This window comes from Streptopelia decaocto (assembly GCF_964273445.1).
Source record: "Streptopelia decaocto genome assembly, chromosome: 1".
In the NCBI taxonomy this organism is placed as follows: Eukaryota; Metazoa; Chordata; class Aves; order Columbiformes; family Columbidae; genus Streptopelia; species Streptopelia decaocto.
In genome coordinates, this window is record NC_138663.1 from 182240308 (window position 1) to 182263404 (window position 23097).

At 43.8% G+C, this 23097-nt stretch overlaps 1 protein-coding gene across 2 annotated transcripts in view; it reads left to right on the forward strand.

Annotated features, from left to right (window-relative positions):
• Positions 1-16484, forward strand: part of CYSLTR2 (cysteinyl leukotriene receptor 2) — a 34719-nt gene extending 18235 nt beyond the window's left edge. For both annotated transcript variants that reach the window (XM_082056571.1, XM_082056572.1), the window contains exon 3: positions 16423-16484. In XM_082056571.1, coding sequence (XP_081912697.1) covers positions 16423-16432 — 10 coding nt within the window. In that variant the 3' untranslated portion in view covers positions 16433-16484. The remainder of the gene's footprint in view (positions 1-16422) is intronic.
• The last annotated feature ends 6613 nt before the right edge of the window (positions 16485-23097 follow it).

Consider the following 23097-nt stretch of genomic DNA (forward strand, 5'->3'; position numbering starts at 1 on the left):
GCTGGCTCAGGTTTCCTGTGCTGCAAGGGACAGATATACCAGGTCAGTGCTAGTGTCCATCTAGATGTCTCCGTCTGCTCTGTGAGTCATCCTGCAAGAGGCAGGCTCAGCAGTTGTCTGTATTTCTGACACGGTTGCTGGTGGTTTCCTAATAAGCTGAGTAGGGGAAAACCAGCAGCACTATCTCTGGCTGTAATTCAGAGAATTTCATAGAATCATAAAATATTTTTGATTGTAAGAAACCCTCAAGATCATGGAGTCCAACCATTGACCTAAAACTGGCACTAAACCATGTCCCTAAGAACCTCATCTACACATCTTTTAAACACCTCCAGGGATGGTGACTCCACCACTTTCCTGGGCAGCCTGTTCCAATGCCTGACAACCCCTTCAGTAAAGAAATTTTTCCTAATATCCAATCTGAACCTCCCCTGGTGCAACTTGAGGCCATTTCCTCTCGTCCTATCACTTGCTACTTGGGAGAAGAGACCAACACCCTCCATGTTACAACCTCCTTTCAGGCAGTTGTAGACAGCGATCAGGTCTCCCCTCAGCCTCCTTTTCTCCAGGCTGAACAGCCCCAGCTCCCTCAGCTGCTCCTCATCAGACTTGTGCTCCAGGCCCCTCACCAGCTTTCTTGCTCTTCTCTGAACAATCTCCAGCACTCAGTGTCTTTCTTGTAGTGAGGGGCCCAAAACTGAACACAGTATTTCCTCCAGAAGTGTTGTGATGCACACTCTCTGCTGTTTCTGTTCAGGTCAGCCAACAGGCAGACCCTACCTTGTCATGTTGTGGACCAGTGGTGATTACAGATGGGCGACTTCAGTGACACTTACTTTGCAGAGCCCTTGTGTAAACCAGCCCATGAGAGGCAACACAACTCTTTCTCTGACTGTACCTTGTGAAGGGGGTGCTGGCTCACTGCAGGACAATCAGAGATACCAGCAGTGGGGTTCACTGAGCTTCAGATGCCTGAAAGACAGGTTGAGAAATCTGGGCATGTTCCTCTTTATTCCCTACATAATTAGCAGAAGGAGATGGGCATTTCCCAGAGCTGGCTTGTTCCACCCTAATGCAGGGGGTATATGAGTTGCCACTATTTACTTAAATGGCAGCTCAGCACAATAATCTCAGTCCTTTTTTTCTATCTTATAGATAGCTACACTTGTGCAAGACAAATCCTGTCTTAAATCTCTCAGTTCTCATTCACGAATACTGCAGAGGCACAGCAGTGGTAAGAGATCCTCTGGGAAATGGTGCCTTTCTGTTGCTAGCAACAACACCACCATATGTCCATGTACACAAATTGATCAGAGGAACCTGAAAAGCAGTTAGACTACTATAGGGAAACATTTCTTTGACATTCCTTTTCCAGGTGGTGGTGCTTTGATGGCAGGAGACATTTTTCCATTTTCCACTCTACATGCCATCATCATGGATGCTTTTTTCATGCATTGACACTCTCCTGTGCTTGGTGTAGCTGTCTTTCTCCATCTGGAGGGTATCTAACAAATATTTTATCAAGGGGAAACATTTTAGTTTTCACTTTTTTCCTAGGTTAAACATGTCACATACTTTTTGCACAGTGCCTCCAGTTGCCTGATCATCCTGGTCATTCTTCTCCACACCCATTTGAGGCTGCATCTTCCTGGACAAGCTGTTTCAGCTTGTGAAATAAAAATCAACATTGGCACATTTTCCTACCTTTACGGGGATGAGGGACAAACTACTGGACTGACACACAGAATCACAGAATGGTTGTGGTTGGAAGGGACCTCTGGAGATCATCTAGTCCAACCCACCTGCTAAAGTAGGTTCACCCAGAGCAGATCACACATGGGTGTGTCCATGTAGGTCTTGAGTGTCTCCAGACAAGGAGACTCCACAGCCTCTCTGGGCAGCCTGTTCCAGTGCTCTGGCACCCTGAACGTAAAGTTTCTCCTCATATTCAGATGGAACTTCCTATGCTTCCGTTTGTGCCTGTTGCCTCTCATCTTGTCATTGGGCACCACTGAAAGGAGAACAAACAACATTGGTGTTCCTGTGGCTGGTATTTGCTCCATGGCCACCTAATATACTTCTATTTCCCACAGGTTTTTGACATAATACAGGAATTCTTTGCTTGTAATTCTCTATTGTGTGCCCACTTCTGATGATTGTCAATAATAAGGTAAAAAGGAGTGAGTTTCAGGTCTGTTTCTTGAGGACCCACAGTACAAAGCTCTCCCCAGCTTCCAGCTCCTTCCTCTAGCACTACTTGCTGTTACCTTTCTTTAGAGAAGGATAAACGACTGTTAGTTTTTATTGGCCCCATCTATCTACATTTTTTTTCTCCCTCTTAAGTAGCAGTAATGACCAAGAGTTGGTGCTCCCCAGCTTGAGGTAGATGCGGAAACTTTTTGCTTGCTGATGACATCAGAGGATGTGGATGTCACCACACCAACTTAAAGAGGCCTCAAATGTCTTAAAGAAGGTCTATACATTAGTTGGCAGGGAGCAGCTTTCTGGGAAGACTAGCATGATCAACACAATCGAGGGGAGACTTTCCTGTCTTCTGTACCAGTATTCACACAACATAAGTAGGGGACAATGAAAGAAAAGAGGAAGAACATGCAAGGCAGGAATAATCAGTGGTGAGGAGAAGAGGAACTAGGAAAGAAAACAGAAAAAGAATTTTTAGAGGGATGACTTACGATAGCATGAGCCAGCTTGTTACACCAGGCTGGTGACTTCCCCGTGGGAAAGCTTTCTTTGGCTTTTCACATTTCTGCCCGATGAGAAGTGGGTGTCAGAAGCTGAGGAAATGGCCTGTCCCAGGAGAAGAAGTGTGAGGAGTCAGCCAGGCAGACCCTGGTTCCTCATGGGTACTGCTGGGAGCATGGGAGATCCAAGGGTCATGACCTGGCCTTGATGAGGAGGATCAGGGAAAAGTCACGTTGATAAAATTATTGCCTTCGTGAGTAAGGTCTTTGTACTGGAATGAATACTGAAAGACGCTCCTCGGTTCTAGGGGTATGGTTATAATTGTGTTTTGGTGCTAACTGCTGGCATCAGTTAGACTTGTCACTTCTCCACCCACAGAAGATTGGAGTGGGGGCATATCACATGGAAAGGGAGAGGGGAACAAAGGGAAGGCATACAAGCATACCTCAGCGTGAAATAAGAACTAGGAAAAAAGGAGAAACAGTGAGCAATACAGAAATGTATGAGCAAAAGGAAGTGGACAGAAGAGAGAGGGAAAGGGAGAAAGAAAATCTTATTGCTGAAGTCCAGGAAGGAAAGACATTCAGTGACAGAGAGGAAGACACGTGCTGCAGTTAACTGTATAGAAAAGCTTAACTGGTCTTTATGGGTGTAGACGTATAGCCAGTGACATCTGGGGAAGTTTTGGATTAACGTACTGATTACAATGGAAATGTCTAAAGTAAGAAGAGATGAAGCTGTCCTGGTGCAACAGCAGCGTACTTTGGACTACCCCACCCGAGCAAACTCTTCCACTTTGTTGTGTGGCCTTGAGCCACTTACTTAAACTTGTAGCGTTTCAACTCCTCCATAAATAAAATGCATTTAAAACACTATGAACAACTGCATTACTTAAACCAGCAGCTGTAACAGCAATATCCCCATCCTTAAGCTGCTAGTGCAGTGAGCAGACTTTTATCAGTGTTTGCAGGATTTCTGCTGGAAGTAGGGCCCTGAGAGTATGAATAATTTTGCCTTGTCGCAACAATGTAGCTCAGTGTAGCTCCAAAGAGGTCAATGACTGCTTCAGATTTCTACAGGTAGAACTGAATATAAAATGTGAGCAGCCTTGCAGAATTGTGAATAAAAACGAAGCAAATCCTGCTCCATCCCTTAGACTTCGTACTAGTAACCACTGCATGCAGTTTGCTGTTTCTAAATATGCTTTTGTAATAAGGCAATGCAAGTGTTTAAAACACAGCCATCACAGATCAGCAGACAGAGCAAGTTCATAAAAGTAAATCTCTAGGTTCAAATGACATCACCAAGCTCTTTAAATGATAAACTTTCACCTTTCTGAGCCAATACAAAAGAAGCCCGTCTTCTTGCTAAAAATACATTGTACCAACAAATCGCATGCGCTCACACTACACATTAAAATGCAAAGAGAGCCCCCTGGAATCTGAGGACAAATATGGTCCTGTGCCAGCACTTACTGATTCAAGGCTGTTCAAGTAATGTTTTTAAACAAGTAAAAATATCTGCTAATCCTGTCAAGAGGTTCTGCCGGGCTCTTGCATCTCCCACTATGTCAGAGCAATTCCATGGCAATGGAATGATGCTGATACACAATGACACATGAGAATGGAGGTCTGAGCTCTTACATTTCCAGTCCCCAGCACTCCAGAGAAAGGACAAGAAGAGAGGTGGTTGCCATCAATCAGAGCCCTTGCACAGCACAAGGCTTGGAAATGTCAATGCACCTGGAAAGATAAAAAGAACTGAAATTCACAGAAAGGATTCAAAACTCACGCCACACTGAGAGAAGGTGAGTCTTTCAGGAAGACTCCCAAGGATGAGTATCATGGTCTTCTGGGACAGACCATCAGCATGTGTTGGCTTGGATAAGCTCCTTCTTTCAGAAAATGATCGCAGATAAGTTCTCGGTGATCAGGTGCTCTGTCCAGGCATACATTTAAAAACAGTCCTGTGCAGCAGCAGAAAGATGAGATGGCATGTTACTATCCAGTAAAAACATTCAGAGCTGTCCCTGGCAGTCTGAATTGTGGCTGCCATGGTGTTTGGACCCAAAATATCTGGACAAGGGTGCTGTAGAACCTGAAGAAGCCAGGTTTCCCTGTTGCTTGCATTTCCAAAAAGATAAGCTCCCTGGAGGGCTATGAGACCAGAGACCTTGCTGATCTGTTTGGGCAAGAAGCCTTCACAGCAACCACCAGCTGAGAGGTGTGAAATTTTTATGTTCAGCCTTCATTTCTAGGGAACTCTGTCCAGTTGCGTACGGCCTCAGCCTTGCCTCACATGGAAATGGGAGCAAAATTAATCCTTCAGCAGGAATGGCTACCAGAGGCATGAACATGACCTCCTACTTCCATGACAACCCTGTTCATTGCTACCTCAGAGCTCCCAAAACGGCAGCAGCAGAACTGGACTGAACATGTGGGTCAGGCACAAGGGAAAGGGGCTGCACGGGCAAGTGGGACCCAATTGCAAGGATCAAAGGAAATCCACAGCGTTCCTGCCTGTTACCTTGCCTGCAGGAAAGTGAGGGTTAGCTGCATCAGCCATTGCCAGGTGGAGCCAATGTGAGAGCTGCTGATGTGTTTCTGGAGGGAGAAGGCATTTTTTTGACTTATTAGTGATGGATCTCTTTTACTAGGCCAATAACTGGGAAAGCACCCAGATTAATAAAGAATCATCAGAAAATTAAATTAATAGGGAGGAGAAATGGGCTGTTACTGCCCCTTTTGGGGTCATTTTGTTCTGATGCTTTCAGCTATATGCAAAGAAACTCTGCAAGGAAGATACACAGCTTAAATGTATAAGGCAACGTATTACTGGTTATCACAGATAAATCTCACTACCCGCAGCCCTCTCCCACTAGTATTGGAGCTGTCTTTTTTCCCTGCTGCCTAGCTGTGGACACCTCCAAACCCACAGCACCCAGGGAAGCAGACTTTCCGCCCTGAGACTTGTGCAGATGTTGAATATCCGAGATTTCAGAGACCTCTATATGCGGGGTTGCATAGGAAGGCAGCCCTGGAGGAGGGAGGAATGGGAGAAGCATTTTAGGGCATGGAGGTGAAATAAAAGGCCTCAGCTGCTCATAGGTGATTCCTGTTACCTGTTTGCAGTCTAAGGATTTTGAAGCTACTCATGTGTGCTCCCCAGCTGGAACCACTTGTAAAATATGATCCAGTGTTTGAACCCCACCTAACAGAGGGATAAAAGAGGCATACATTTAAAAACAGTCCTGTGCAGCAGCAGAAAGATGAGATGGCATGTTACTATCCAGTAAAAACATTCAGAGCTGTCCCTGGCAGTCTGAATTGTGGCTGCCATGGTGTTTGGACCCAAAATATCTGGACAAGGGTGCTGTAGAACCTGAAGAAGCCAGGTTTCCCTGTTGCTTGCATTTCCAAAAAGATAAGCTCCCTGGAGGGCTATGAGACCAGAGACCTTGCTGATCTGTTTGGGCAAGAAGCCTTCACAGCAACCACCAGCTGAGAGGTGTGAAATTTTTATGTTCAGCCTTCATTTCTAGGGAACTCTGTCCAGTTGCGTACGGCCTCAGCCTTGCCTCACATGGAAATGGGAGCAAAATTAATCCTTCAGCAGGAATGGCTACCAGAGGCATGAACATGACCTCCTACTTCCATGACAACCCTGTTCATTGCTACCTCAGAGCTCCCAAAACGGCAGCAGCAGAACTGGACTGAACATGTGGGTCAGGCACAAGGGAAAGGGGCTGCACGGGCAAGTGGGACCCAATTGCAAGGATCAAAGGAAATCCACAGCGTTCCTGCCTGTTACCTTGCCTGCAGGAAAGTGAGGGTTAGCTGCATCAGCCATTGCCAGGTGGAGCCAATGTGAGAGCTGCTGATGTGTTTCTGGAGGGAGAAGGCATTTTTTTGACTTATTAGTGATGGATCTCTTTTACTAGGCCAATAACTGGGAAAGCACCCAGATTAATAAAGAATCATCAGAAAATTAAATTAATAGGGAGGAGAAATGGGCTGTTACTGCCCCTTTTGGGGTCATTTTGTTCTGATGCTTTCAGCTATATGCAAAGAAACTCTGCAAGGAAGATACACAGCTTAAATGTATAAGGCAACGTATTACTGGTTATCACAGATAAATCTCACTACCCGCAGCCCTCTCCCACTAGTATTGGAGCTGTCTTTTTTCCCTGCTGCCTAGCTGTGGACACCTCCAAACCCACAGCACCCAGGGAAGCAGACTTTCCGCCCTGAGACTTGTGCAGATGTTGAATATCCGAGATTTCAGAGACCTCTATATGCGGGGTTGCATAGGAAGGCAGCCCTGGAGGAGGGAGGAATGGGAGAAGCATTTTAGGGCATGGAGGTGAAATAAAAGGCCTCAGCTGCTCATAGGTGATTCCTGTTACCTGTTTGCAGTCTAAGGATTTTGAAGCTACTCATGTGTGCTCCCCAGCTGGAACCACTTGTAAAATATGATCCAGTGTTTGAACCCCACCTAACAGAGGGATAAAAGAGGCATACATTTAAAAACAGTCCTGTGCAGCAGCAGAAAGATGAGATGGCATGTTACTATCCAGTAAAAACATTCAGAGCTGTCCCTGGCAGTCTGAATTGTGGCTGCCATGGTGTTTGGACCCAAAATATCTGGACAAGGGTGCTGTAGAACCTGAAGAAGCCAGGTTTCCCTGTTGCTTGCATTTCCAAAAAGATAAGCTCCCTGGAGGGCTATGAGACCAGAGACCTTGCTGATCTGTTTGGGCAAGAAGCCTTCACAGCAACCACCAGCTGAGAGGTGTGAAATTTTTATGTTCAGCCTTCATTTCTAGGGAACTCTGTCCAGTTGCGTACGGCCTCAGCCTTGCCTCACATGGAAATGGGAGCAAAATTAATCCTTCAGCAGGAATGGCTACCAGAGGCATGAACATGACCTCCTACTTCCATGACAACCCTGTTCATTGCTACCTCAGAGCTCCCAAAACGGCAGCAGCAGAACTGGACTGAACATGTGGGTCAGGCACAAGGGAAAGGGGCTGCACGGGCAAGTGGGACCCAATTGCAAGGATCAAAGGAAATCCACAGCGTTCCTGCCTGTTACCTTGCCTGCAGGAAAGTGAGGGTTAGCTGCATCAGCCATTGCCAGGTGGAGCCAATGTGAGAGCTGCTGATGTGTTTCTGGAGGGAGAAGGCATTTTTTTGACTTATTAGTGATGGATCTCTTTTACTAGGCCAATAACTGGGAAAGCACCCAGATTAATAAAGAATCATCAGAAAATTAAATTAATAGGGAGGAGAAATGGGCTGTTACTGCCCCTTTTGGGGTCATTTTGTTCTGATGCTTTCAGCTATATGCAAAGAAACTCTGCAAGGAAGATACACAGCTTAAATGTATAAGGCAACGTATTACTGGTTATCACAGATAAATCTCACTACCTGCAGCCCTCTCCCACTAGTATTGGAGCTGTCTTTTTTCCCTGCTGCCTAGCTGTGGACACCTCCAAACCCACAGCACCCAGGGAAGCAGACTTTCCGCCCTGAGACTTGTGCAGATGTTGAATATCCGAGATTTCAGAGACCTCTATATGCGGGGTTGCATAGGAAGGCAGCCCTGGAGGAGGGAGGAATGGGAGAAGCATTTTAGGGCATGGAGGTGAAATAAAAGGCCTCAGCTGCTCATAGGTGATTCCTGTTACCTGTTTGCAGTCTAAGGATTTTGAAGCTACTCATGTGTGCTCCCCAGCTGGAACCACTTGTAAAATATGATCCAGTGTTTGAACCCCACCTAACAGAGGGATAAAAGAGGCATCTGGGCACCTGCTGCAGCTGGCATCTACATCCCAGGGTCTTCCAGAGCCCCAAGCTGAGGGCACAGGAGATTTATTGATGGGTTCCCTTGGCATCTCCTTCGGAGATAGTTTTTTTCTGCCTGACTATACCACCAGCACCTCTGTTTCTCCTCAGGCGTCTCAGCCCAGAAGGTGGTTGCTGTCATGTGTATTTTTATCCTGCTTCACTATAAAAACAAAGCTGACCATGTCATCAGCTTCTCATTTCCCAGCACTAACTTTTGAATGTGCAGGCTGGTTTTGAACACATTTGACAATGGAGGGTGAAGGTTTTAAGAAATAGATCTTTATATTAAAGATATGTATGTTTTGTAGTGGCATCAGGGAGATGCAGGACACACAGATTCACTGCTCCAAAGAGCAAAAGGCTGCAGCGGAGGCTGAGCAGTCACTTGTCCTGCCAGCTAGACCATCAACATGCTGGGATAGTAAGGGACACAGAAGAGTCTGGGTTGTTGGTTTTTTTTTTGCACCAGGAACAGGAGCAGGCTACAGGAATCTGTAAGTCCCACGGGAAAAACACAGATATTCAGTGTTTCTTCCTATTATAAAGCATCTTGTTTTCCCACAGTACAAGGAAAAGTGATTTCCTGGTAAAGAACTAATGGGTGGAAAGTCAGGATGTATTCATGCTTATTTTGGGATGTCACTGGATTTGGTAGATGAAGGAAGCCTGGAAGGGTTTCTCCATAGAGGTAGTGTGGTAATGTCTCAAATCCTCCCCTTGCTCCCCAGCATATACACACACATACACATTCATACATAGCACATATGCACACAGAATTAAGGTCTCATGAGTTACAGTTCAAAATGCTTTTTTCATTTTTGATATCTGGTTGGAGTCCGACACATCTCCTTATGCCTCACCCATTTAGCATGTCTCTGCACGTTTACATAGACCTGCCCACCTACCAAGGACCAAAACTCAAGAATTCAAGAGAATAATTTGTCCGTGTTCTAAACAAAGGGAGTCAGCAATAAGATCTTCTTAAAAGGAGAATTCCCTGGTTCTTAGAAACATTTGTATGTTAGCCTCACAGCTGTTTCTCTCTCTTTTTCTTTTGCCATAGCTGTGTACACACATATACACTCTCTGGTAGTATATGCAATTGAAAATTCCAAATTCAATTTATAAAGCAGGATTAAGAAGCACTAATCTCCCAAGGAAACATCTCAGTTGCATAAAGCAAGCAAACCAGGCATCAACAAAAACAAAATGTCCAAATGAGCTCAGCAAAGCTTTTGCTATAGTTACTTAGACCTGGCTAAGTTCCCCACATATTAAAAAGAAGGTACTTGATGATTTACTTGATAATTAAGTTGAAAAATCGCTATATGCCAAGGAACTCACAGCTCCAGATCATACTATATCTGACACCTGAGTTGAAAGGCTTCTGCAATATTTTGGAAATATGTTGGGATTTTCTAGGCGCTGAGTGAACTCCTATAAGTGTCCATAAATGGGTGCACACTACCTCCTTACATCAGGAAAGTGAGTTGCCAGTCACAAGGCATGGGATGGGATGGGATGGGATGGGATGGGATGGGATGGGATGGGATGGGATGGGATGGGATGGGATGGGATGGGATGGGAAGAGACGGCCCAGCAAGCCATGCCATGGGCACAGTTGGGCAGTCCAGCTGCAGCTGGGCATCTCCCTACCACTGGCAGGAGAAAAGTCTCCTAGGCATACACTTGTTCCCAAACAAGCCTGACAGTGCTCACCTGCTGGTTATGGAGTTTTCGTGTGGGGTTGCTAGGTCTCAGGGCACGGGGAAACCCCTTTCTCAACATGTCCGTGTAGGGTGCAGTTCATTAACACAACCAGATGAGGGTGTATCCATGTCAACGAGAGGTCTAACTTTCCAACAGTGGTGATTCAAGGCTGGGTTTAGTCACTCACACATAGGGCTCTAGTGTCACCTAGAGATCCTTCAGCATTGTCATGGGCTGAATAGACATGACAATGAATCTTGGGATACCCAAGGGCATCCCAAATGGCACCAGGAATGACAGATGCAAATAGAGACTCCCCTCTCACAACTGGTCAGGTCAGTGACTCATTAGGCTCCTCTGGTTGTACTGACATGGAACTGGGTTTCAGTTGTCCAGACATCCCTATGGAGTCATTTGTGATGTCAGCCTGGTGTCATTTTAAATGGTGCAGATTATCCTGCCTGGCTTATCAGGGCATGCGTGTATTGGAATTACTGTGGCATATGTGATGGGACCACAGGGCATCTCAGATGGCACCAGGTGACTCTTGCACATGACTGGAGCTGGTAGCATGGACACCTAGGTAGAGGAATCTAAGCTGGACCTGGACCTGGACCTGGAACCCAGCCCAAATATTTAAATCACAAAGAAATTTGCAAACTGCAACTTCTGCCTCTGAGTTTTCAGTACAGTTTAATCGATATCAGCAAGGCGTCAAATCAACTCAGAAGACACTCAGTCAAGTACTTTTTATTTGCCTTCTTCCCAAATTGAAATCCACCAAATCGGATTGGTAAATTGAGAAAAAGACTGAACAGAATGTTTTCAGATTTGACCATCCAGGAGCCTTGCCTAGTCATTTTACAAGATGAGCATGCAATAGCAATATAATCCCATTTTATATTTCAGTCACTGTAACAAATCACTGATACTACATCTGTATAGGTAATTGTTTTAATATTGATGAGTACAACCTACTCTGCTCTGCTTGTACAAAGCTTCTACTGCTTTTACCCATACATTATTCCCAGTAATCAAATAAACAAATCTAAAATAAGTTTTGCCACACTAGTCCTGTCTTCCTCCCCTGCTAACTGTGCAGTATCTGTTATTAATATGCATAATATTGGCTGTATGGTAATATTAGGTTTTATGCTCTTAAAAGCCTCCGGCTTTGTGCTGGAATTTAGGTCTCAGTACTTTGTGCTAGTTACCTTGCTCCACAATTACCACACAACAGCAGGGGTTAGTTCAGTATTTTGACACATGAAAATCCAGTGGGAGATCTTTATGTACACGTGTTTTTGGCAAAATATCTTTCACCCAGTGACTTTCTGTATGACTGAGCTATGACTCTGGCAAGCTCACATAGCAAATCCTTTCCTGTCTCGTCTGAGGCACTCATAAGGACTTACAAGCCTCCAGGAGTGTGCACTGGGACAGGCCACAGGGGTCATGTAAAACTCTCTAAGGATGTCTTTAATATGGGGTGTGACAAAAACATACGTGGGAAAAAAGTACCCCAGTCTGGCCCATGTAAGGACAGAGAGTATGGAGTTTAACTGCCTCCGTGATCATGCCTAAAAGTCCTGCAAAGTCAGAAAGGATGTGCCAAAGTATTTATGCAGGAATTTGAAGCAGTGGGAGGATTTAAGTGAGTTGTTTTTTTTTTTCTCTCAGATAAGTAAAAAAACTAAGTAAAAATATATGAAGATGTTGAAGTGTAGCTTGGGTTTTGATGAGACAACTGGGAGATGACCCTATCCTGCCACCTGAGCGTAGATCCGTGTTATGCACCAAGACGTAGAAATAAGAGGCTTACAGTGGCTGGATGGTCATTGTAGCTGGAATGGACAAGATTACAGCCAACAGTTGGCTCTTGTTTGTCAAAGTCCAGGCTGGTTTAAAAAAAATATCCAAAGGAAGCAGAAATAGCCCACTGTACATCATGAAGGATGTGGTTTTCCTCTTTCACATGGGACTTGCCACAGTTGCCTTTTCTACCACCTCCCAGAAGGCGGATGCCAAACACATGAGGCTGCAGCTGAAGGTCACGTGGATATTTTGGTTAGCGCAGGATGTATCTCCATAGCTGATTAGTAATGTTTCCTAAGTGGTGCATTCATTATTTGCTGTCTAAAAATGACCAACTCCTACTGCACTTTGAAGTACAGTTTAACCAGCTTTTCTTTCTCACTCTGACCCTTTCTTGTTGGTGTCCTGTGTTTCTAACAGCTTCCCCCTATATTTAAGAAACATCCTAGGTGAAGACATTGCCAGATCATGTGAATGGCTAGAACAGAAAAAAACACAGGGCTGCTTCTTCTCCTTCAAGGGCTGTATCCTTCCTTCTCACCACATATTTCGCCCCTAATTTCTGTTTTCTCCTCTTGTATATTCTCTAATGGCAACTGTACCTTCTCCCAGGGTTTCAGATACTGTTTCTCTATCTGATCCTCAAACCCAGCTCAACTTGTGCTTCTTAGCTTCGCATTTAATTCCTTTGACATTTGCTTTTGCTTGTCTATCCACCTTCCCAATGAAAGTTCTTTAAGATGAAACCCAGGTCTTTTTTCTTTGCCTTTTCTGAATAATCTATCACTGTGGACAACTCCATTTTCTTCTCTCTGTCTTGTATTCTGGACCCTTTTCTCTCCTTCAACCACACTAAATCTTGTGTCATTAAATCTTGTAATTTATTTTTTAATATAACCAAGATCAGTCTTTTCATTGCTATCTCCAGCCTTAACATCTGCTTCATGTTCTGTCCTCGTGACAATAAATTCCTGTAATAGATAGATAGCTGGAATGCTGCTAGAATATTTCAGTAAGGGAATAAATCCTGCTCATACACATTTTTTGTTCAATCTGAATGATTTGTTGCTCCATCATAAATTGACTTTGCTTCATGGACAAAGCAGACCTCAGATATAGTCCTGTTCTGTGAACAAAATTTCATACGGTATCTTGAATTTCGTTTGCTATTCCATTGCAGTGTCATCTGATCTGTTTTCTACTCTACAGCAATCATTTCATGCCACTCATTATAAATGAACAAATTAATTTAGCTTATAAGCTCTGACTCTAAATACTTTCTCCAATGGACTGTTTCCAGCTTGTGTTCTTCTCTAAGCCACCGATGGGACATGCCTACACTGGATGGCATGAAAAGAAAGGTCTTTTTTTCTTTACTTGCAAAATGATTCAGTGCTAGCCCTACCTGAATGTGAAGGATGATGAATCCTCTATGCTGCTTCTTTATTTGACCTCTTTTATCTCTTTTATTTGCAGTCTGTCTCTCTTCCCCACCTATTTTGTGCACTGCCAGTTTAAACTTTTACTTATCTGAAACTGTATTGCTTGGTGCATCGGCAATGTGTTCATTCAGAGCTACCTGGAAGATGTGCCAGTCATCACAAGCACCATTGCTTTTCAGTCACATTGGTTAGAAGCCAGGTCTTCAGGACCCCATCCTCACCCTTCAACTCTTAGAAACTCAAGGACCCCTGAATCTTGTACATTTACATGTGTATGATGTTATATCCCCTGGGAAACTGGTAGGGATGGTTCTCTTTAGGAGTTCTTAGTCTTCCTCACTGCAAATAAAATTCCTTTTTGGGAGTTCTGGGATGGATTTTACTGTATTGTACAGCTTGGCCACCTGGGAAACAAGTGACAGCAAGGATGGAAGGTGCATGCTGCTGCACATAGGTGTGCATATATATTTCATATATATATATATACACATATACACAGGCATGTCTGCCACTGCCAGAGGAATCTCCACCACATCTGTGCAGCACAGAGCCCATGACAAAAACTGAACGTGTCTGATTCTTCCCAGCAGAGGTCAGTGGTATCTTAGTTGCCAAAATTGCTCCACGTGTCTAGCCCAGCCTGCACACACAACCCTGTAGGGGAAAAAGGTGCCCTGCAGAAGTGTGGCTCAGGCAAATTTTTACACCCAATGTTGGGAAATTAGGTATTGATTTCTCAGTTTAGGGCCATGAGCACTTTGCCTATGCAATACTGCCTTAGCTTTTTCCTGAGAGGCATATTGGACTTTTCATTTTAGTAAATAATACTTGAGGTTCACAGAAGCTTCCTTTTCTCGTTGGTTCTTTTTTCCCCTTTAAATCATGTTGTAAATCTCACTTTGGCCATGGTGGCCAATTTAAAATAAAGTTAAGAATTCTCAGGACATTTTTATTTGCTATGGAGAGTGCATAATCTATTAAAAATGGTTTCATTTCAAGTTTTCTCTTTTGCTGAAGATGAGAACTATGTACATTGCCTCTCCCCTCCTCCAAGACTCATGCTGCCAATATAAATTGTATCTCAGATATGAGGCTACAGACCTTTTTTTAATAAACTGCATTGCAGAAGATAGTCATGTATTGTATTTTCCAACACCTCTTTTTTCTTCTTTCTGAAAAGCATTGCAAGCGCTACTTTCAGTACAGCCCAACCACCAGCTATACAACAGGAACAGTGAAGTACAGACTTCTAATTAGAGCTCAGTTTGCCTCTATTAATTTATTTCAGTTTACCATTCTTAAACCACTTGATATATGGCAATGACACCCTTGTAATTCACAGTTACTTATCATTTAAACAGCAATAAAAGAGATGCAGAGTGTTTCATAGAGATTTATGACCCCTTAGAGACCTGATGACCTAAGGCCAAGGCCCAATAACCTCTATTGATCATAAATTCCCAAACAACGCTTTGGCCAGAGTTCATCATTGGTATCAGAAGCTGAAAGGCATGGAACAAAATGTAAGACATCTGTTTTCTCCCCACTGCCAGGTTCTGTGATGTGCATGCCCTAAATTGCCCTGGAAAAGCTGAGAACTATCAGGGAATTGACTTTCCTTGTGTTAGATCACCATGTTCCATTTTTATATCCTAACTACCTTATTTCTCTAATTTAGAGAATAAGTTACAGTATCCTCAAAGATTGTTTTGTCCACAGGCTTTAACACACCTTTCTAGTGGCAACATACAGTAGAGTATTGAAATGTGCTAGAGTCTTAATGTTAAAGCCAAACATGCTGATGTCTAATCACCTATGGGTTTTTCTGCTTTCCTTCTGATGTGTATTTGTGTGGTGCTAGCACTTTGTTAGATGAGCCATCCCTCCGAAAGTAATGAGGAGACCCAAACCACAGCAGCCCAGGGCAGGGTACAGCCCTTGGGGACCAGCAGAAGCAATGCTCACAGCTGTCACACAGCACATGAAGCAACCTCTAAATTAATGATGGTATCAGACCCATGAGGAAATCTAAACATTTCTTTATAATACAGATGTCAATAACTCAATGGCTTTGATTTATCAGAAATAAATAACGCAAAAGATCCTGGGTCACTGTTAGGATGAGGGAGCAGCACAAGCTTAGGATTGTATTGTGACATGGACTGTGCTGATTTTGGTAGGGATGGTCCCTGTGATGTCAGGTCTAAACAAGGTGGAAGATCCCTTCTATGGAGTCTTATGCCTCCAGACACTTCCGTGCTTGGCCCAGCCAAGACCCTTCCCAGTAGAGGCGTCAGAGGAGCTGTTGAAAGAGGAGATTCCCACCAGCAACCTCTCTCACTTGCTGTTTGTCAGACCCTTCCTCACAGTTCTGCTAGACCCACGGGAGAAGCAGAGACCACCCAAAGGGAAAGAAGCTTTCAGTGGTGCATGAGGGAGTTGGAGAGCTGCTGGAAGAGCAGGGAGGCGGCTGGGCAAAGCAACAACACCAAGCCCATGGAGGAGCTAAGGGGCAAAGGCCTGGTAAGGGGATGAGTGTTTAATGCCATTATTTTTTGGTCATGCTTTTGGGGTAGGTAAGACTAAGAAATGGCAAGGCATTCAAGGAGGCAGGGGAGGTGAACAATGCTACAAAAATAGATAATTTTATAACAACATCATTTATTTGGCACTGTTTCAGTGTTCTTGGCGTATCCTATATTTTATCACAAACTTGCAACCAGTCAAGCAAAAGGAAATGTGGGTCAAGTGGAAAGTAAAGACATATCTTCGATATCTTCACAGTAAGATCTACTGGCCTGTGGTGCCAAACCACATGAAGGAGTAAATGTGCAGTAAAAGTTTGTCCTCAGATATGCTAATTTACCATACTCAGACTTAATTTTGTGTAATCTCTCCTGCAGCGATTTCTGACTACTGAAGGATCACAGAAGTTGCAGCTGGAAGATTTAACCAGATAATCCACCTGAGCATTACTGCAGAGCTCTTCCCTCCAACATCTGCTAGTGCCATGTTAATCCCAATGATAAACATCCTGAGGAACTCTGAGTGCTGTACCATGCCAACAAACTACTTTTTTCTCTCATTTGGCCCACAGTTTCATCTTCTTCATTGTTTCAAGCTGGGATTAGGTTAAAAATTCAACAATGATGTTCGAAAACTCAACAAATTTCAGCAATGAAGGAAGATTGTTGGACAGACTCATCTCCCTTCAAAACCCTGGGCTCTCCAAGGTGGTCCAGCAGTGTATTGGGGAAAGTTTAGCTCCTTTCAGTTATAGCCACTGAGACATAAGAGCAGTGAAAAGATTCCTCTTATCGATGATCAAAACCTCATCTGGGTTTCTCGCATGACTTCTGTTAGAAAGCAGAACTCCCTGTATTTGAAAAAAACACACCAGATGAAAGATTTCAGCAGAATTTTTCTCCAAGTTATCTTTCCTGACTGTTTCCTAATATTTCAAAAGGTAAACAGCAGCACTAGAACAGAGTTTTTAAAAACTACTCAGCCAACAACTATGTGTTTTCTTACACAGTTTTCCCATCATAAATGTACTGGCAGGACAGCATAAATCAGAGACACGGGTTGTCAAAATAAACCTAAAAATAGGGCTTTCTATTACCTGTGGTTTATTACAGTTGCAACTGTACCCCTTATTGGTTGTTTTTCTGCAAATATTTTTATGGGGTTTTCTGCTTGTGTGGATGGCTGAGTAGTTGGATGGATGGGTAGACAGATGTCTGGACAGGAAATTTTATTCAAGCAAATGAGGATTCAGCATGTGAACAAGTATATTCATGCCAGAATTGCTTTCTGGTCTGTCAAAGATAGAGACATAGAAATAAATATATGTATATATACAATTATTGGCAGAAATGTGAGATAAAAATGAAAGGAATATCTTTCAGACTGATAGCACTTCTGCTTTGTCAGGAGGGAAAACAGCTATTTAAAAACTGGGACCAACATACAAGAAAAACATAATGCCCTTTGTTGTGGAAAAAGTAATAAAAAAAAAGATGTAAGCATTGTTAAATGCTTTGATTTTCCTAGGGTTATTTTTCAGCTGTCTGTGTCTGAAGCTGCAGGGTAAAGCCAAGCACCAACATGATGACTAGTCCTCTGGAGACCAGGGAGAGGGGAGACAGTGCCTGCAGTGACCCTGATGGGAAGAGTCAGTGATCCACACACACCGGCTGGCTCCATGGATGTGTCCTGCTGTGCATCTCCCCAGGTGCAGGACATACAGGACAGACTGAGTGGGGTCATTGCAGCAGAGGATCCTGCAGGCAGCTCCCACTCAGCACCATGATTATGGCACTTGCATGGACTTACCTTTATCTAACAGCGCAGCAACAAGTTCTTATGTGAACAGCCAGTCTGGACAGGTCAAGTGGTGAACAGAGTTGTTTTCTTGTAAGAAAATCCTACAATAGCTTGAATGACCAAAATGGGGCAACCCTTTCTACAGACGAGGTGTGCATGCTGCACTGTGCCCTGATGGGAGGCCAGTTTGATGCTGCACAACCTGGGGATCCAGCATCTAAAGAGATTTTAGCTTATCTATACTATTATTTCTTTATACTATTAGGCCTAATAAACAGCATTTTGAGTGATACTTTGCAGAGTCTGAGTGCTTTTCTTACTGGGATCATAGCAAACCAGATGAGGTAAAGGACAGACAGCTGTACAAAGAAGTGTCACATACACACTTTGACAAATGCACTGTTGCAGGGTGAAAGGGGCAGGGGATGGGGGCAGCTACCTTTGCTGAGGGCTGGGGTTTGCTGTGTGGTCGAGGCCATGGGGAACAGGGAAACCAGGACCTGAGCTGAGAAGATTGCTTTGCCTGTGCTGGTCAGGTCATGTCCCAGCAGCCGTCCTCTCTTCACCATCCACTCGCTGTGCTTGGGAGCAAGAAATCCTCCATCCTTTTAAGCATGTGTAAAACACATATTGGCATTGCCCTCTGCTGGTTACAGCCATCCCCGCCAAGGGGTTCATGCTGATGAACACCCATGGACGCACAAATAGCCCTTTGCTCCCAGCCCCCTGCCTCAGTGTGCTGCAAACCTGGGCAGGTCATGTGTGGGTGGCCCCCACAGCCAGCAGCAACTCTGCAGAGAATATCGCCCTCTACTTTTCATTAATTTATTCATTTATTTTTCTGTATTTTCTTATTTGTTCTAAAAGACATAGTAAGACATAAGACATAAAAGACATAATTTTTAATTTACTAATGATTCACATGTGCTTACCCGACCTGGAAGCTGACTGCTTCCAATGAGTACTTGATGCCCTATGGGGAATCTGGGCTGTGCCAGTAAATTTGGTCAAGGGTGTTGCTCCCATTGCCTGTTGTGATGAGCATGGTGCCAGAAATGGCTTGAGGATTGACAGAGAGAGGGGAATGATTGTCCTGCGAGGAGGAAACAGAAAATCAGGGAGACCTAGAAAACTAAGGCTTAATTGAATGGGCCTCATTTTAAACTGCAGCTTTATCCAGCCTTGTTCAGAAGAAGCAGAGAAGTGGTCAGACCTTGTTATTTTTTATATTATATTATATTATATTATATTATATTATATTATATTATATTATATTATATTATATTATATTATATTATATTATATTATATTATATTATATTATATTATATTATATTATATTATATTATATTATATTATATTATATTATATTATATTATATTATATTATATTATATTATATTATATTATATTATATTATATTATATTATATTATATTATATTATATTATATTATATTATATTATACTATATTCTATTCTATTCTATTATCATATCATATTATTCTCTTAAAGTTTTTATAGTTATAATATGCATGTGTATTTTATATTATTTATATTACTTATATTTATGTTATTTATTTTATATTATATTTTTATATTTTTCTGTCATGGCTTGGAGGAAGCGTTTTGAGAGCCCTGTCTCAGCTGTACCCAGCGAAGTGTGAGGTGGTTTGCAAGGCCAAAGCTAATATCAGTGCATCCATTTCCCTTCAGTAACTTGAAATGCTCGTGAACACAGGATAGATAAGGACTGAAAGCACCTTTTTGGTGAAACAAAAAATGAAGGGGTACACACCTGAGTTTTTCTGCCAGTTTTAACACACACACACACACAACCCAAACAGAGTGATGAGCATCCCAACACACAGGTTTTCTGAACACAACGCCCCCCACAAAGTAATAAAGCCAGAATCCAAGTACACTGGGCAAAACTCAAATTGCAAACGCATCAGCAGCCACAATGTATTCTAAGCAAGTTGTACCGGCCTGTGAGGCTGTGTGACACTACAAAACTGGCAAGTGCAGAAGATCATCAGCAAATAAGGAAAATGGGGAGAAACAAAAGAGGATGCACTTTCTGATCTGTGTTCAAGGTTTTGTTCCTGCGCGGTCAGGCAACTCAGATCTCCTCCATACTCGTGTAGTGAGAAAACATGTATTCATAGGGATGTGCTTCTGCTGGTGAACATGGTTTTGCACCAGGATAACTGCCTGCATGCCCTTGGATTTTACCAGTTCACCTGTATCCTAAAAGAAGGGATCCTTTGAGGCCCAAAGTGATACTGAGTAAAATACTGGAAAAGGTTGCCCAGAGAGGTGTTAGATGCCCCATCCCTGAAGACATTCAAGGCCAGGCTGGATGGGGCTCTGAGCAACCTGATCTAGTTGAAGATGTCCCTGCTCATTGCAGGGGGTTGGACTAGACGAGCTTTGAAGCTTCCTTCCAACCCAAACTATTCTATGATTCAGTTTGCTTAACCTGCCAAGAGTTTTTCCTCAAACACAGGCAAAGGCCATCAAGAAAGATCTTAGAAAGTTAAAAAAGCAGCTGCTGGTGCAATATCTATCCGGGCCCATGTTAAATCTCTTTCTTTTGATTGCAGGGTTTAAGCACAGTGGGTATTAAAGAGAGACAAGATCTGAGAAGTGCTCAGATTGTTCTTTTTTGTTCAGCACCCTACTAAGCCCAGCTAGAAGAGTGTTCAGGTTACAGGATCCTGTGAAATGCATGCTGCAACTATGTGCCATGGTGCGATTTTTGCTAACAATGCTGCAGATTTTGAAGGGATTTCTGTTGTATGTTGGAGCAGATGTGCAACACTGTACGTGCTCTGCAGTCATGGGCTAGGGAGGCTACAAGGTTCTTTCCAGGTATATCACGGGATATATATTTATTTAAAAATCCAATAATAGCAAAAATTAACCCTGGGACATTGTATTCTACAGGCTGATATTAAAATTGTTCCTAGAAGATACTCACGTTTGTTCACTGACATCTTGCATTTGCCCTACAAGCACAGATCTCTGAGCTCACAAGCTCACAGAGTTCACCTTGCAATAGGGAAAAGATCTCAGTGGTGTTTGCCACACAGGCACCTCAGGAAAGCACGTCATGCAGAGGCCAGGCTTTTGCCATCTTCAGTCTTTCAGTAACTTGGGGACAAAACCTGCCCCAGTTTCAGGGGTACTGCCCTTTCTCTGCTCGGATAGCCCGCATTTACAGCCCTCGTGCCTAATAGGGACCTGCTGTGTAAATCTGGTTTTGGGGCTCTGCCACATTACCCTACCTAGGGCAAGACCTAGGGGAGCAAGCTGGCATGTTTGTTGTAATTTCCTTTAGCACTGCTGGAAAAAACAAAGAGGGGTATTCATAAAGCAAGCTGATGTCCAAAGGGCTGTAGTTTGCAAGGTATTTTGGTGCTGTGGTACTGGGGCATTTTGCTCTAGGATGCAGCAAGAGGAGGGAGCAGGTACTCTGCTCCAGGGAGAGTAAGGGACTGAATTAGTTTCACCCAGTCCACATACTCCTTCCATATGTCTTAGTGTTTTTCAAACAGAGGAAGACAACACACAGCAATTTCTCTGAACAGGAAAGTTCATCTTTTTTGTCCCTGGTTTAAAAGCTGGGGTTCAATAGGTGAGCATTTAAGATGCCCCAAGGAACCAGACCCGTCCTTAGCTGCTGGCCCAGGACATCCTCTGCCATCCCAAGCAGACACCTCAGACATGCTGGGACACTGAAAACAGGACTAGGTGACCATGTTTACTGCAGGCAGGCTAAGTGGGGTGTTCAGCTTGAAGGGACCCTAAGAAGCGTGGGGCACGCTGAGAAGCAGAGCTCCCCTCCCTGCTTTTCCCAAGGCAGGCAGGGGCTACAGTGGGACACCAAGTAGTCCCCGGAAAAGACAATCTCTTCTCCCAGCCAGGGCAGCAAACCTGCATCTCCAAGCAAGCTCATTTCATCTGCCCTCTTTGGGCAGCAAAATTTGATTTTGTGTAGACCATTGCGAAGCCTGAAGTCAGCCCTGGAAGACAACCCCAGATGTACCATGTGAAGGCACATGAGCTCACAGTAACCACCAGCTTTTGCCTTCCATCTGCTCTGATTAAACATGTTTGTTAAAAACTGGCTGTGCATTCCTCCAGGAAAAAAAGAAAAAAAATAAATCTTGAATGAAAATAAAACCAAAAATGACAAGGCAAACCTGTTTGAGAACTGTGAGTTCAAAACCATGTCTTCTTGAGGACAAAGTCCTTTTGCTTTCTGACTTCCCTCTCTCCTTTCTGCTGCTATTTGCTATTATGGTGCTATTTTAATCTTTCAAGGGGTCTATTGTGAGGGGAAGGCAGGTAGATCTTGGATGTCACCTTGGCAGAGCCCAGCTCCTGCTTGCCCTAGCAGGCCCTCTGCCCACGAAAGCAGAGATCTCCCTGCTCCGGCCTGGTGGCACCCATGGCACAGCACAACTCACCCCATCAACACCCAAGGCACACTGTGGCCGGCACTTTAAGGAGGATGCCAGAAGGCATTATGGAGCAGATGGTCAACCATCCCCTATGCTGTCGTTTGCTACCAATACCAGTATCAGCAAGAGCTCGGGCTTGAGGGTGTACAAAAAGGGGCAGCATTACACACGGCGAGCCCCATGTGCCTTAGGTGGGGACGCCGTATTGCTGCTGTGTGTTAGATATCAGGTAGGAAATAACATGATCGATTGTTTCTAAATAAAGGTCTCCTCTGGGAGCACTGCTCATCAGCTGCAATATATGAGCCCTGATGCAGCACGGAGGCTTTCACCAGTCCATGTCCATCCCAGGGGCTGGCGAATGCTGCAGGGCTTCCTGATGAGATCTGGACCTTCATCTGCTTCATCTGTCTCCAGCCCATAAGCGCATCCACTGGTAATTTAAGCTGCCTGGAAATTACTAGTCAAAGTTTCTGCAGTGGAGGAGAGGCTGCTTGGGTGGATTTCCTCCGTGGTTTCCAGCAGCCTCTTGTTATGAATGTCAAATCTCTGTGTTTCCCATGAAAAGAGCTAACAAAGCCTTCACATGGACTGTTTGTTATTCTGCTGCTTTTTACATCCTTTTCTCCTGCCCTTTTGAATGGATTAAGAAACCCTCAGATACCAGTACCTGAGGGAAAACTTGGAGGCTCAGCTTATATGCAAATTCCGCATGTTTGTAATTCAAACTGTGTTGATTAGGTACAGTAAATAAGTATTGATTCTGACTAGATGGTTTATGTAACTA